The following is a 15,261-nucleotide window of genomic DNA, read 5'->3' on the forward strand; positions in this document are numbered from 1 at the left end:
AAGCTGGGTCATGAAGGGGTCTGGGGGTTCACTAAGAGTTCATTCTTAATTACTTGGGGTCACATAGAAGAATTACTGGCTTTCAGACAATTTTAAAGCCAACTGATAACTCAGAGCCAGGAGGAGGATCCGGATGAGATCATCAGATGGGGGGCTAGGAGAGGTCAGTGATTTGCAGGTTTATGTAGCATTTAGTTCAGTATTTTCCTTTATTTCTTTGTAATGGCTATTTTTTTCCAGTGCCCCCACATGAATACAATGACTTTTGTCCTTTATTTTTCTCCATCACCTCCCTTTCATCCAGTTTTTGCCACGCTGTGTGATTCAATAATGCAAGACATAGCATATCGTCATCACCATCATCAAACTAGCCATTAACAGGCACCTGCATGCATACCTTGCTTTACTTTATTGTGATTCACAGATGTTTTGTGTTTTACAAATTGAAGGCAAGACCCTCCATCAGCAAAAAGCTTATGACTAACTTTATTGTTAGGGTTTGCTCCACTGTGCTGGTCTGGAACTGAATCTGCAATATTTCTGAGGTATGCCTGTATCGGTCCATGAAGCTATACTGGGTGCTTTATATATATAACCTCCATAACATCCCTTTGAAGTAGGTATTAGCATTACCATTTCAGCCGAGGAAACTGCAGCCTAGGGGAAGTCCCACAGATACCGTGTTTCCCCGAAAATAAGACCTAGCTGGACCATCAGCTCTAATGCATTTTTTTGGAGCAAAAATTAACATAAGATCCAGTCTTATTTTACTGTAAGACTGGGTCTTATATAATAAAATATAAGACCGGGTCTTATATTAATTTTTGCTCCAAGAATCGCATTAGAGCTGATGGTCCAGCTAGGTTTTATTTTCGGGGTAACATGGTAGTGAGGGGCAGAGCTGGAATTTGGACTCAGGCACTGTTGATACCTAAGTCCTCTCAACTTTAAACTTCTCTGTCCCTCCCATCTGTAGATCTCTGAACTGACTACACATATCCTGGGGACATCCGTGAGCACGCTCACACAACTCAATCACCTGAGCAAACTGAATAGAAGACTCCCTCATGTCAGTCTGGAACCTAATGGTTCCTGGCGCTGGGCACTGGTTTAATAAATTAATCAAGGAGGGCAAAGTCTTCTTAACCCTGGACGTCCCTCTGCTTTCTCCATGCCTGAAATCATGTACTTTTCATCAAGGACTGCGGGTTTAGACAAGCCCTGGCTCTGAGGGGTCTAAAGTCGGGAAAAGTGCAACACCCTGTGGGCTTACAAGCTGCAGCGGCTGTGGTCCTCCTGGCAGCCGAGGGTACCCATTATCCACCTTGCGTGTCCTGACTTTGCCTGTGACATGCCTGAGGCCCCAAGGGTCATCTTGCCTCAGCTGCCCCAGTGCCAACCCCACAATCCTTTCCTTCTCACCCACTTAGGCCCGGAAACTGTTGTCTCAGTTGCAGCCCCTGTAGCTCCAGGGCAGGAACTGGGCCAGAGTTCTGAGGCTGAGCTTGAAGGAGAGTAATTTGGGTCAGCCCCTTGGCCAGGTTCCCCAGCTGCCAGGGGGATACCTTATGAATGTTCTTGGAAGAGGAAGGAGGTTGGAGACTGTCCTGAGAACTGGAGCCCAGGAGATTAGAGGGAGCGTCTCTTCCTCCCAGGGACAGCCCTGGCCCTCTCCAACTTTCACACCAGTAGCCATCCATCTCCACCCCAGGTATTCAACCTCCGTCTTCCCTCTCACCTGGGGGCTAGGCACAAACAGTCAAACATGAGTTATTTCTGATTTTATTTATAATATAAAAATGTTCAAGTGTCAACAGTCAGGTGTTTGGACATTTCAGGGCAGGATTCCCACTTGTTTGGGATATTTTTTTAAACAATTATCTTTTGACAAATTAGCAGTGGACCCAGTTTTGGGGGGTGGGGAGGACAGGACTGGAGAGGAGTGGAAGTCATAGATGGGTTGGGGGCTGGGGGGTCAGGCTGTGAGAAGGAAATGGTGTTGCATTATTGCTAAAAGGGGAATCAAATACACTGTCAAGTGGCTCTTCTCGGTCCCAGCGTGACCATGCATCCAATCTAAAGAATCTGAAATGCAAAGGACATGCAGGCGTAAAATAGAAAAGACGACCTGTAAACGAAGGTGCTGCAGAGGACGGAGGGGCGTCCTGGAGGCCATGGGGGAGGAGGAGCCGCAAACGTTGGGGCCCTGGCAGAGCTGCCTCCTCCCTGGGGCAGGGGCTGTTGGGAAGACCTGGCTCTCAGTGCCTCCCCCCTTAGCAGCTGTGAGGAGTGGGGAGGCCCCCTCCCCATTCAGGTTGCTGTCGCTGGGCCTTAGTCTCCCCCTGGACATGACCTGATCCCAACTCTAGTTCCAAGCCTAGGATCCCTGCCCTCTCTTCACGGGGTCCGGGACTCAAGATCTTACTAGAGGGCAAAGCTACTCTTGTCCTCATTTCCGTCCTCAGGGCCAATCTGTCACCGCTCCGCACCTGGCCCACCTCCCCCCAGAACGCTGCAGCCTCTTCTCTGCCCGGTTTCTCACCCCCGCCAGCTCGGGATCCTACATTTCCCCCACCCCCAACCCACAACCCAGACTTCTCTCCAGGAGCTCCAGATTAGCGTACAGCAAAAGGCACCACAATATAGGTTTCTATTAAAGAGTCAAAAAATTGGCCCATCTCTCTTTTTTTTGTTGTTTCTTTTTTTTTCCGAAGCTGTAAATCAGGATGTTACATATAAATAGTTTCCCTATAAAAACGTCTTTGCCGTTAGCTAGTATTATAAGACAATTTTTGCTAAAATGAAAATAAAACATTTTGTTATACCTTTTTCCTTTTATAGAAAATAAAAATATTTTTATTTCATTTTTCCTCCTCTCTCCAGTCGGTGGTCTCTGTTTTCTTTAAAGACAGGGGTGGCGGGGGCGGCAGGACCTAGAGGGGCGCCGAGTCCTGCTTGGCCCGCGAGGGCGGCCCGCGGCTGTGTCTGCTGCTGGCCCGCGTGCTGTGGCTGTCCAGGGAGTAGTAAGTCCTGCTGTCGGCCGCCCCGCACAGCGGCGGCGAGTCCGAGCGCAGCGCCTCGTGCCCCGCGCGGAGGCCGAGGAAGGGTGTGCTCTCGGCCGCCAGCGCCCCGTCCGCGTCGTCCGCGTCGTCGTCCGAGGCCGAGACCGAGCCGCCTCCCGAGCCGCTGCTCAACGACAGCGAGTCCCGCGTCGCGCGTGCGCGCTGCGCCGCCAGCCCGTTGAGGCGCGAGCGGCGCCAGCGCCGGGGCCCCGCCGACGTCCTGCGGGACGCGCCGCGGGCGCGCGGCCGCGGCGGCGGCGGGGGCGCGCACTCCTGGGTTGTCTCGTACTCGTCGTCCTCCGGGATGCGGAAGGGGCTGGCGGGCAGGCTGCCCAGGCTGCCGCCCAGCGCGCAGGCGCCACGCCGCGGCCCCGGCCCCGCCGCAGGGTAGTAGTAGCTGTCGTAGTTGCGCTGCATGTCTGCGCCGGGCCCTGGGCCTGGGGGTGCCGGGTGCCGCAGGAGCGGCTGCTGCTCCGCCAGGCGGTAGCTGATGGGCGCGGCTGGCGGCAGCGACACGGCGTGCGCCGAGTTGGGGGACGTGATCTCGAAAGTCGGCACCTGCGTGGCCAGCGAGTAGTGGAAGTCCACAGGAGAGAGGCGCGCGGGCGTGGTCAGGGCCGACACATACCTGTAGGGAGAGGCAGAGGCGTGGGCCGGGGTCGGGGTGGAACCCGATAAAAAGAGAAAAGCAATGGTCTTGCCTTAGATTAGGCCTGCAAGAACCATGGTGTTAATCCTCAGTGACCTTAAGCAATTTCCTTAACCTTTCCGAGCCTCAGTTTCCTCTTGGGTTAAGCGGGGATAACCACAGTGCTCCTTCCATTCTATTGTTCGGACAAGTCCATAAATGTATCAATGGGATGCCATAGCCCAGTGCAGTGCCTGCCTGACCCAGGATAAGCCTCCGTGAATGGTTCTTTGCTGTGGGGATGCTCACAGTCATTGGTATTGCTTAATGGTTACTTTGGGTCAGGCTTAGGCTGGGGCATTTGATTTGTACCACCTCGTTGAATTCAGTAATTCTTTAAGACCCTTATGTTAGTCCCATACTATATGTAAGGAAACAGACTCAGAACATTTAAATCACTCAAGGGTCACACAACCAGCAAGTGGTGGAGCTGGGATTTGAACAGAGGCCAGGCAGAAACCAGGACTTATACTACCCGATTCCAAAAGCCACTAGTTCCCATTCAGCCACACCTGTGTCTTGGACTCACTGTTCCTGCAGGGACAATTTCATCCCGTGGCTGATGGCTTCAGTATAGGAACCACTCCTGCTTATATTGAAGCTAAAAGCAGCCTCAGGGAAGTGACTGCTCACACATGAGGCAGGGTCCTTAGCTCAGGGCTGATAATTACCAACACTCCACCAAAGTGTCTCTGCTTAGGGCTAAAGACCACCAGTGCCTCCAAAAGTTTGCCCTTGCTAATATCTCCCAGTCTGGGTCCCAGGCACCTGTCCCTTTTCTTTCTCCACATCGCCTTGCTGAAGTTCATCCGCCTCTTGCCCAACCATTGTCCGCCTTGGTACAGGGCCCACCCACTTCCACACCTCTCTTCCAAACTGTAGAGCTGGCACCTCACTGCTCTCCGGGGTCCCCATTACTCTCTTTCTGAATCACCTGACAGGCTCTCATCCCTCTCCCACATGCACATCCAATTAACCACCAAGTCATATCCATTCCCCCTCTCCTAGAGTCACCTTCTGCCCTGCTCCACCCTGTCCTGGGCCTAGTAGTTCACTGGTCATTTTCCCACCCCAGGCCTCTCATTCTTCCCTCTATTCAGTTCCCAGAGCAATCTTTGAAAGGCACAGTTCTGCTTACCCACCCGGGGCCCTCCTCCTAAGCAGAAGTCCAGGGCTATCAGCATCTATTTGGCCCCAGCCTGCCTGTTCAGGCCCAGCTCCTCTCCTCACAACGCACTCTGCTCCAGGTACCTTCCCAGCACCTCACCTCTGCTGGCACTTGAAGATGCTTTCCCTGTCTCTCTACCTCCCAACAATGAAGGAGTCCTACTGCTATTGATAATAACAGCTATGCCTAGTGAGCACCCGCTCCATGCCAGATAGGATGCAAAAAGCTTTGTGCACGTGAGTTCTGGTGCCTGTCACAAGAACCATAATGATAGACATTGTCTTCCCTGTTCTACAGTGAAGGAAACAAAAGCACAAAGGTGACCAACCTGCCCCAAATTGCACAGGTGGTGGAGCTAGGCTTGGAAATGTTGGTCTTGGAAAACCTGGTTGCTTCCCAGAGCCTGCAGTCACACTGGTTTTCTCTGCCCTGGTGGGGTGTCCTGTGCTTAGCACTTTCCATAGGCAGTGGTGAGCTCCAGGGGTTTGTGCCCATGGCTGGAAACTCCTCGGGAGCAAGGACAAGGTAGACCATCTCTGGGCCCCCTGGCAGGCCTGCCCAGCACAGGGCCGGCATGGAGTAGGCTGAGTTGAGAGTGGGAGAATACTTGCTTCTCTCCCTCCACTCCAGCCCGGACATCCTTGTTCTCTGCGCCTTCCTCTGCTCTACTCCCGTATACTCCACTTGCCAAGGGCCACTTGACTCCTGGCTTGGAGTCAGGGAAGAAGGGGAGTTTTCTAGTTCTCACTGCATCCATTGCTCGGGAGCCAAATGGCATTATGATCCACGGGGCCTTGTTGAAACTGCCAGGGCCTGTGGTCATTCTTGGCTCATGCCCATCCTGCACTGGTCAGTCTCCTCACAGACAACCTCCTCTCCCACCTCCAACCTGCTCGATCTTAGTGTCTTTCTGTTCCTGCTGGGACATGGGGCCTTTAGGTAACAGCAGGGTAGAGCAACTGTACGCCCAGTTTGTTTGGGACAGCCCCTGCTTGTTCCTGATGTTCCAGTGTAATTATTAATAACATCCTCCACTACTCTGAAAAGTGTCTAGTAGGACAATTCAATTAGATGGTCACTGCACCCAGGGTCCACTGGCCTTGCCATAGTCCCAATCTATCATTAACATGCTGATGACCCTAAGCAGATAACTGAACCTTTCAGGGACCTTGTTTGCACATCTGAAAAATGGGGATGAGGCTTTTGGAGTGTCTCTGAGGTGCCCTAAAGGTCAGCCCTGGGTCAGTGGTGCCAGCTCTCTGGCCAAGGTGGGGCACAGGTCATGGGGTAGGAACTGACCTCTCACTGTGTGGGGAGTCACGCAGGGAATCTATGGAGTCGTGGTAAGGTGGCACGTTGGCTCTGCGCTGCTCCTCCAGGCTGTAGGCTGCTGCCCGCCGTGCCCGGGCCTCCACGCATGCTGGGCTGTTGCATTTGCTGGTGCCCACCGATGACAGCATGATACCCGATTGGGAGTCAGAGGTCAGGCTCTCAGAACGTTCCAGGCTCCATGTGTGGCTCTCATGCCTGGAGCAATCAGGAGGGGTTGGGGTGAGGTGGGTAGTCAGGAAGGAACAGGGCAGCCCAGCAGGTGTAGTCCCAGGCCCACCCCCTCCCTGGTTCTTTATTCCATCTCAGGCTCCCTCAGCTCACTGCCCTTTTCCACCCTGGGCTGATGTATAGTATCACAAATACCCAACCCCGACACAGGGAGGAGGGCTGGGGTCCTGTGGATGGGTGAGCTGCAATGTGCAAAGGCCTCTTCTTTTCCTCCCTGCAACCAATTCCCACTCTAGCCTATGCCAAGGGCCCCTTGCCTGGGACCCTTCCACTCCCAGGGTCCTTAGCCACCTACCTCAGGAGCCCAGCCCCAGTGGCTTGCCTATGCCATGCTGGTCCCCAAGGAAGAAAGGGGCCAATCATGTTATTTCTGAGCTGCGTGAGCCTTGTACTTGTGTGGACAGGCCGCCCCACCCCTGGTGAGAAGGAAGCCCTCCTTCTCTCCTGTGGGCAAACCCAGGAGAGGGTATCAAATAGCTCTGGGCCTTTGAGTGAGCAGGCACTTTATGCCAGAGAGGGTGGTGCTAACGAGTTTCAAACACAACTAAGCATTGGGTGGGAGCCCAGTGATACTGCTGTTTCTCTGGGGCTGGTTTAGACTGGACAAGGGAATCTGGTCCCCTGAGCACTTGGATGAATGTTTGGTGGTGGGCTCTGGTTTCAAGCCCCCTACTTCCATCCTCCCGCTCAGAGGGACCCTCAATACAGAGCCTGGCTGGGGATTTTTCTGTGTCGGCAGGCAGGTGTGTGATGTGTGTCTTCTCTCTCTGTGGGTGTGGGTACAGAAGCCTGCACGTCTATGTGGGGGTCTTGGTGGTGCCCACCTGTGGCTGGAGGTGGGCGTGGCTGTGGAGCAGTGGTGAGACGGAGAACAGGAGTGGCTCCCAGAGAAGGTAGTCTCGGTTTCCCTCCTGATGACGTGGTCTGTGGCTGGAACGTTCTTGGAGATATACTGGAACAGAGAGTTTGGCAGGAGTTAGTGATTGGTGACTGAGTCAGCCCTCCTTTCTGGTGGGGATGAGGAAGGGAGGCACTAAGCTCCAGGTCGGGAGGGGTCCACTGGATAAGTGACTCGATTTCGGGGCAGTGATGGCCCCAGCAAATCACCCCCCTGCCCTTCCTTAAAGAAGTGGGCAAAGCAAGGCCACTTATTCTGGTGAGGCAAGGCAAGGCTGAGCATGGGAAGGGCTGGCTGCTACCCTGGTCCATCCTTCAGGGGCACGAGAAGGCTGGCTGTATAGCCAGGGCTCAGAGGGGGACCCAGAAATACCACCACTCACGTCTGCCATCTGGATCTCCTCAGGGTCCAGCCGGGGGTGGCTGGGCCCGTTGGCCAGGCTCCGGTTCTGGTGGGCTGGGCACATGTTCTGCCGGAGGTGGTTGTGCACGTGCTTCCGCTGTTTTCTGCACAGGGGAGGGCGCATTAGCCTGGCATGCCCCCACACAATGCATGAGCTGCCCTAGCTGTCCCTCTGGGGGAACCAGTCCTCTCTACCTGGACTGCTGTGGCAGTCTCCTGCTCTTTGTGCTCCGGCTGCCCTGAGCCAGGACCCCTCCAATCTGCCCCCAGCCTAAATTCAGCAGGACGTGAATGTAGTGGTAATGAGCTTTGGCTCTGCCGAGACAGCAGCACTCTACTGCTTTCTAGCTGTGTAACACTGGGCAAGTTGCTTAAACTTTCCATGATTTACTTTCCTCATCTGTAAAATGGGGTGATCATTTACCCATCCCAAGGCCCACTGAGCACTAAGAGTAGATAAAATATCTACTGGCCACTCACTCATTTATTTGGTATTTAATTGGCTTTTTACTATGTGCCAGACGCTGTTTTGGAGCAGAAGATAGACACCGCCCTCTTGGAGCCTGCAGGTCAGTAGGGGAAGCTGATGATAAGCATATAAACAAATATGTGACCAAGAAACATTCAGCAAAGTGTTATGAAGAATATGAAGCAGGGTGCTGTGCTCAGGGAGTCGACATCTATAGGGCCCCTTTACTTTGACATAATAAATACTTATTACATTTGTTTTGTAATCAACAAGTCCCATCATGTCACTCCCCTGTTTAAAATCCTTCCTTGGCCCTCAGTTCCTGTTTCTTTTCCCAGCCCTGTGTCTCACTGGCCTCTCCCCACCCCAACATGCTGCATTGGAGGGCTTGTTTCTGATCCTTCACTGTGCCTGCCCTCTCTGGCCTCTGGGCCTTTGCACATACTGTTGCATCCAACTGCAACACATTCTCTGCCTCTTCACCTGCTAACTCCTCAGCATCTCTCAGGCCTAGCCTAAATGCTCCTCCTCAGGGAAACCCTTCCTGCCCTCTAGTCGAGGTTAGGCACTGTGAAATGTGTCTTGTGACCTTTGTGCTTAGAGCACAGGTCATGTGCCTGGTTTAGGGCCTGGTGTCCAGCAGGTATTGAATGAAAGTTTCTTGAGAAAATAAGTGCAGTCGGGGTTAGAACAGGATGCTTGCTTTCCCCCCAACTTCTTCCATACCTCCCTTTGACTTTCTGATCCTGGACTTATCTGGAACAGGACTGGCAGGGCCTTCGATCCCAGAGATCAGGATAGCAGGGGTAAAGACCCAGGGACTAAGTCCCACAAATTGTGGCTGTGCCCAGGCTCTTGCTCTCCAGTTAAGAACAGATATGATAAACCTATCATTTTTCTGTACTACATCATTCTGCAACCCAACGCCTTCAGGATAAACCCAACCTCCCTATCTTGGCACTTGAGGCCAATGGTGCCCTCTGGGTTCCAACTGTTTGATTTTGACCCTAGCCCTTTGCCTCAACTAGAGTGGTTGCTAGTTGCTACTTTCTGCTTATGCTCTAGGAACACCGCTGACCTTCTCCTGCATTTGTTTTTTAGCTTCCACTATTCTAGTGGAACTGCCCAGACTCCTTTCTGCTCCTTTCTTCCCCTTGCCCCGAGGTTCTGCCCCCACATTTCCTCTGCCCAGGGGTGGCCGAACCCCACCTTCTCTGTGTTCTTACCTGCACTGCTCCTAGGTGGGACCAGGCAGTGCCTTGTGAGGTCTCTTTTTTCTCTGGGAATGTACCCCTTCCTCTCTGCGCTTCCCCACTTGTTGCGCTGCCCCAGGCCCTGCCTACTTGACAAGCCAGATGCCCCCTCACAGTATCCTCTGCGGTACATACTCGGATCATTCCCATTTTACAGATGAGGACTCAGAGAAGTTCATCAGTTTGCTCCGGGTCACATGGGAAATGGCATAGCTGGATTCAAACCCACGTCTGTCTTCTTCCAATACCTATGCTCATGACCATTCCTGTTCAGTCCTCTGGGGCCTGTCTCTGCCACCCTCTGCCCCTGCCTGTTGGCCCAGCCCTTTGGCCCCACACCAGCAGGCAGTTGAGGCAATAGGAAGGTGTGTGTGTGTATGTGTGTGTGTGGGGCTAGGCCGGGCATGATGCTAGGGGCTGGGGAGGAGAGTCCGGCCTTACAAAAGCCGTCATAGAGGCCCACCCTTGGCTTGGCCTGCCCGTGGCCTCAGTGCCTGACACTCACTTGGTTTTGCAGTAGGCAACCACACAGACGATGCCCACGACCAGCAGAGCCACACAGATGCCGGTTATAGTCAGGACCCTCTTCTGGTACAGCTCCTCGGCTTCTGCAGAGGCAGGGGATGTGAGGGGGCCAGGCGGGAGGTGGACCTCAGGGACAGTGGTGCAGAGACCCCTCCCTTTGCCCCCAAAGCTTTGGGCTCCCTCCAGCTCAGGTCCTGCCCAGCTTGCTCCCCTCTTTCTTTCCCCAGTATCCTCCTCCCTCCTGCCCGCTCCTGGATTGCCTTCTGCTTCCCCGAACGCCACCCACCTGTGGATCTGGGCACAAGTGACTACACCCAAGTTCACCTTCCCAAACCCCATGCCCTGCTGTGGGCATGTGAGTGGAAAATGTAAGGGGATGGGGGGATGGAGGCGAAGTTCCCAAGGCCATAGAGGAAGGGCAACCCAGCTTGGCCAGCAACCCTGCCCTGCCAACTATGGCCTGGTGGCTGCAAAGGACCTTGATGGGCTGGGGGGAGCTGTTCTTCATGGTGGTGAACATGGTAGCCCTGAGCAGAGGCCTGGCTTGCCACTGTAGCTTCTCAAAGGCTTGTTCTGGGCTGGTGGGGACAGGACATCAGACACAGAGGCTGGACTTAGGAGGGATGCCAGGGCCAGGAGCAGGGACGGCGCTCACCAAGCTCACAGCTGAGGGCACGGGGAGAAAGCCTTCATTTATCTCTGCAGCCTGCTCAGGGTTGTGGCCCTGGCCCACACCAGCCCTCCCCATCTCTGCCTGTGAGAAGCCCACGTGTGGCGGCACAGCCCCTTGAAATCCAGGACAGCCCTTGTGCTCCAGGAACAGCCCCACCCTTTCCGAGGAGCTGAGCTAGGCTGGGCCTTAAAGCCCTCAAAAAGACCGGGCGAGGCCCTCACCTCCCACTTCTTGGTGGAGCACCCCCTACCCTTTTAGAACAGAGAAAGCCAGGAGGAAGAAAAGGAACAAGGTGATAGCACCAGCCGTAGTCTAGGCATACAGTCTAGACACCCACTCCTGCCCCAACTCGCACCTGCTGGCTGGCCCCTCCACACCACTCTCCTCCCACAGTGCAGGGATAAGTGGAGGCTGGACCCCAATGCCTTGGCGGAGCCCTGGGAAATGTCGCTAAGCCCTCGGGCTTGCTGAACTTCCTGTGGCAAAGGTATACCCACCAGCAAACACCTGGGGGAACAAGCCCTCCAGACACACACTCTGTGGGGCTACACCTATCTGATACACAGACAGACCCCTTCTAAAGGTGCACTCACACACACATCTAGAGCACAGGTGCACATACCTGTGCGTGCGATCATGGCCACAGAAACATAACCATGTGGAGTCTTGAACAAACAGCCCTCTACCTCTGGCCCGCAGCTCGAGGCTGTGTGGCTCATGTCCTTCCTGCCTCCAGTTCTCATCCCCGTCCATCCCTCAGTCCTCTCTAGTCAGACATCTGTCTCTGTCACTCCTCTGAGACCACTCTGGTCATGGTCACTGACAACCTCTCAGCTGACTCCTCCTGCTGGACACACTCCCGCTCTCGTCAGGTTCCTCCTCCTTCACTGGCTGATGGCTCTGGCGAATTGCTGCTTCCCCTTCTTCTATGTGGACTCCTGGACAGAAGGACCCAGAGCTCTCAGGCCTTTCTTTTCTCCACCTGTTCTCTCTCCCTTCGTGATCTTACCCAGACTCAGAGTCTAAATGCCATTGGTATGCAGCCGACTCTCAAATTTATATCTCCTGCCCTGACTTCTCCCTCAGCTCCAGACTCCTACATCCAACGGCCACGGCCCTACACAAACACACTGGTCCCGTCCTCTTTCCAAACCTGCTTCTAGTGCCCTACATTTCTTCAGTGGCAGCACCACCTTTCTTGGTGGCTCAGCCCCCAAACCTTGGAATCACTCCTGATCACTTTCTTTCTGTCTACCCTGGTAGCAAGTCCTCGCAGTGCTACCTCCCAAGAAGATCCTGGATCTGACTACTTCTTTCCATTTCCACTGCTTCCAGCTTAGTTCAAGATGATGCCATCTCTCATCTGGACAGCTGGCCATCTTCTAACTGCTTTCTCTGCTTCCACTCCTCACCCTGGCCCCTGACCCCAAAACCATATTGACTTACAAACACAAAGCAGAGCATTTTACCCCCTGCTTAAAAACTCACAATAGCTTCCCACTGCAACTTGAATACAACCCAAAGCCTTACCATGGCCTACAAGGTCCTGGATGACCAGGCCCCAGCCTTCCTCTTAGATCTCATCTGCAGTCCCCTTCCCATGTCTGCCGTGCTCCAGAGTTGCTGGCAGTCTTTCCATCCATTGAATGGAGCAAGCCCACTCCACCATCCCATCCCTGACCTGTCTCAAACACTCTCCCCCAACTATTTGCAGGGCTGGCTACTTTTTCATGTCACTAAATGCCACCTCATTGGACACGCCTTCCCTGACCACTTAGCTAAAGTAGCTCCCACTCCAGCTACATGCTATCCCATTACCTTCTTTTATTTTCTGAGTAGCACTTACCACCACCTGATAGCTTTCCTGTTTGTTGTCTGTCTCGCCCTGCGCATCTGAGCGCCAGGAGGGCAGGGACTCTGTACCGGATTGCCAGACTCTGGCGAATTGCAGGGTTCAACAGGTGTTTGTTGAGTTAGTGAGTGAATGAATGTACAGACCACCATGACAGACACAGACACATATTCACATAGGCTCACACTCACCTCCCTACCCTCACAGTTCCAACTGCACAATGCTCAACCCTTAACACAAAGGTATTTCACTGCGCCCCTCCATGCACTTACATCCTGCACTGAGAGACCTAACAAGGTATAAACACTTATAAACACTTTCACTACCACCCTAACATACACACCTACAGATTCACCTCTGTGCACCTTGCCACCACCACCGTCACCACCCAGATCCAGCCTCTGTCCTCCCCACCCTGTCATAGTCAACAGACAGACATGTTCTCACACACAGACTTTTAGCTCTAGCTTCTACTAAGAACAGCTGATAGGGGCTGGGTGGTGGGGACACTGGGGCCTCCCCAAACCTGCCACGAAAACAGCCTTTTCATGGCTGTAGGCTCCACATCACATCTGAGGTCTGATCCCACTGAAGCCTTGGCCCCTCAGAGCCCCTTCATGTCTCCTGCTGTAATACATCTGGACACTTGAGGCAGCGTGGAGCCTCCAGCACAAGCCAGAGAGCTGGACAGACTGACCCCTCAAAGTCCCTTTCCATCCAAGGCGTTTTCCAGGGGCCAGAGGGCAGGAGTGGGAGGGAGGTAAGATTCTCCACTGGGGGGGCAGGAGGGCAGGCAGTAGAGGCCAGCCCACCCTAGACCCTTGCTTACAGACGAACACGGGTGCCATCGTGGGGACAGATCTTGGAGGGAGTGACAGCCTCAAGCAGATGGCAAAGCCTGGCAGACAGACCCAGGGCAGGGGGCAGAGACAAATGACGTTCTCAGCCACCAGCCTGGTGCCGAATGAAAAGCAATGGAGATGGAATGGGAGAAGGAAGGAGGATTAAAGTTAAATGGAAAGTGCTGCCTCTCTGTACAACTCTCCAAACCAGGATGCCGTGGCTTCCGGACACCGGCTCCCTGAGGGGCCTGTCTCTCTAGTCTGGCTGACCCACTGGACTGCACAGAGCTCAGGAGGCCCCTCCCCTCAGCGGCCTCCTAGCAATTGGCCCCAGGCAAGGGGCACTGCCATACACTAGGGGCACAGCCTGAACCACAGGGTACCCTGCCGTTCACAAGCTCCCCTTGTCTCCCCAAATAGGACATCTGGATGGAGTCGGGAGATTTTTGGAATTCTCTCTTTTCCATGTTTTAGAAAGGAAGCCAAACATCCAGCACATGTGGTGTCAGAGGCTGCAGAGAGGGGCTGTGTGGATCGCACTGAGTGATAAATGAAGGCTCCGTACCCTTTAGTTCAAATCCAAGGTGCTCTGGCAGTGCAGAAGAGAGGAGGGTCAGAGAGGGGAAGGGATGGAGGGAGAGATACAGAGAGAGATGGGGGAGGACGAGGGCAGGAGAGAGAGAGAGAGAAACGTTGGTCAGGATTCTTCAGACACCAGCAGCCAGCCTGTGAGGTGAAAGCAGGTTAGTGGCGTCCCCACCCGGCTTCCTGAACCCCTTCCCTGACAACCCGTTCCCAAGAGCCCCTGAGAGGGGTGGAGAAAGGAAATGTTAGGATCAACAGGCAGGGCAGGCTCTTTAGAGATGAGCTGTGGGGTTAGTACCTGGTGGGAGGCAGAGGCGCAAGAGTCAGTTGGCATATGTCCCCAGGGAGGAAAGGTAAGTGGGGACAGGGGTCCAGCATCCCCATTCCCTCCCTCCCAACTCCAGTGCCAGGCCTTTGGCACTCTCAAGCCACTCCGGGAGATGGCTTGCTCAGCCCCGAGCTCATTCATGGGCCCTGTTTTCTGTTCGCAACAAGAGTGCAGGGTACCCAGACTGACCCCCTGTCCCTGTCCTGCCCTCACCAGCTTAGCTGGCATGCCCATCTACTAGGAGCCTGGGCATGGGGACTCAGAGTTTGTGGGAACAGAACTGGGGAGAGGAGGAGGCTCCAGGTGGCAGATCACATCTCCACTTGACACCCCCAACACTCTAGAATCCTATAGGGGCTAGGCCTTGGGGTCTAAGCCTGATTTCACAACTTAGCAAAGCAAACTGCAACTCTGAGAGACAAGTACCCCTTGTACCCCTTAAATGTTGGTCCAGTTGTACTCTTTAAAGTAGGATCATGTTGCAAATGTGCAATTTCAAGATCCTTTGAGGTAGGTGCTCAGGCCTGCCCAAGGGTGTGGCTCCAAGCAAATCCAGCCTATCTAGCTCTGAGTCTCTTATCTGTTAAATGGGAGCCTGGCCTGACCATGGCATCTCTGGGTGGTTTGCAACTTGGCTGTGCTTCAGAGTCACCCAGACCAATAGCATCAGGGTCTGGGGTGGGAGCCCAGAAATCTCAACAGCGTGTTTGAAAAGCTCACCAACCATTCCAGTGTAGTGGCCAGTACCTGTCCTGAGGCCTTGAGGCTCAATTCTGTCTCTAATTTGCTGAGTGGGTGTGGACAAGTCAGAGTCTTTGTCTGCTCCTCTGTCAAAAGTGCCTACGGACAGTGAGGGGAAGACGTGAGCAGGCCGGGGCAGTGTGCGGCTTAGCACAGGCACAGGGCCCACGGCACGGCCTCCCCACATGCACACAGTAAGCGCCGCAAGATTGGGG

The 15,261-nt window shown here is 54.1% G+C and overlaps 1 protein-coding gene across 7 annotated transcripts in view; it reads right to left on the minus strand.

Annotated features, from left to right (window-relative positions):
• Positions 1–2,578: 2,578 nt before the first annotated feature.
• Positions 2,579–15,261, minus strand: part of NRG2 (neuregulin 2) — a 176,127-nt gene continuing 163,444 nt past the window's right edge. For 2 of the 7 annotated variants that reach the window (XM_074313624.1, XM_074313623.1), the window contains exons 6-12: positions 15,053–15,145; positions 13,958–13,981; positions 10,006–10,108; positions 7,759–7,882; positions 7,303–7,430; positions 6,218–6,445; positions 2,579–3,690 (exon numbers count right to left, since the gene is read on the minus strand). In XM_074313624.1, the coding sequence (XP_074169725.1) occupies positions 2,934–3,690; positions 6,218–6,445; positions 7,303–7,430; positions 7,759–7,882; positions 10,006–10,108; positions 13,958–13,981; positions 15,053–15,145 (1,457 nt within the window). In that variant the 3' untranslated portion in view covers positions 2,579–2,933. The remainder of the gene's footprint in view (positions 3,691–6,217; positions 6,446–7,302; positions 7,431–7,758; positions 7,883–10,005; positions 10,109–13,957; positions 13,982–15,052; positions 15,146–15,261) is intronic. The other 5 variants (XM_074313627.1, XM_019740335.2, XM_074313629.1 and 2 more) reach the window with 3 other exon arrangements.

The sequence above is a fragment of the Rhinolophus sinicus genome, linkage group LG10 (assembly GCF_036562045.2).
Source record: "Rhinolophus sinicus isolate RSC01 linkage group LG10, ASM3656204v1, whole genome shotgun sequence".
Classification (NCBI taxonomy): domain Eukaryota; kingdom Metazoa; phylum Chordata; class Mammalia; order Chiroptera; family Rhinolophidae; genus Rhinolophus; species Rhinolophus sinicus.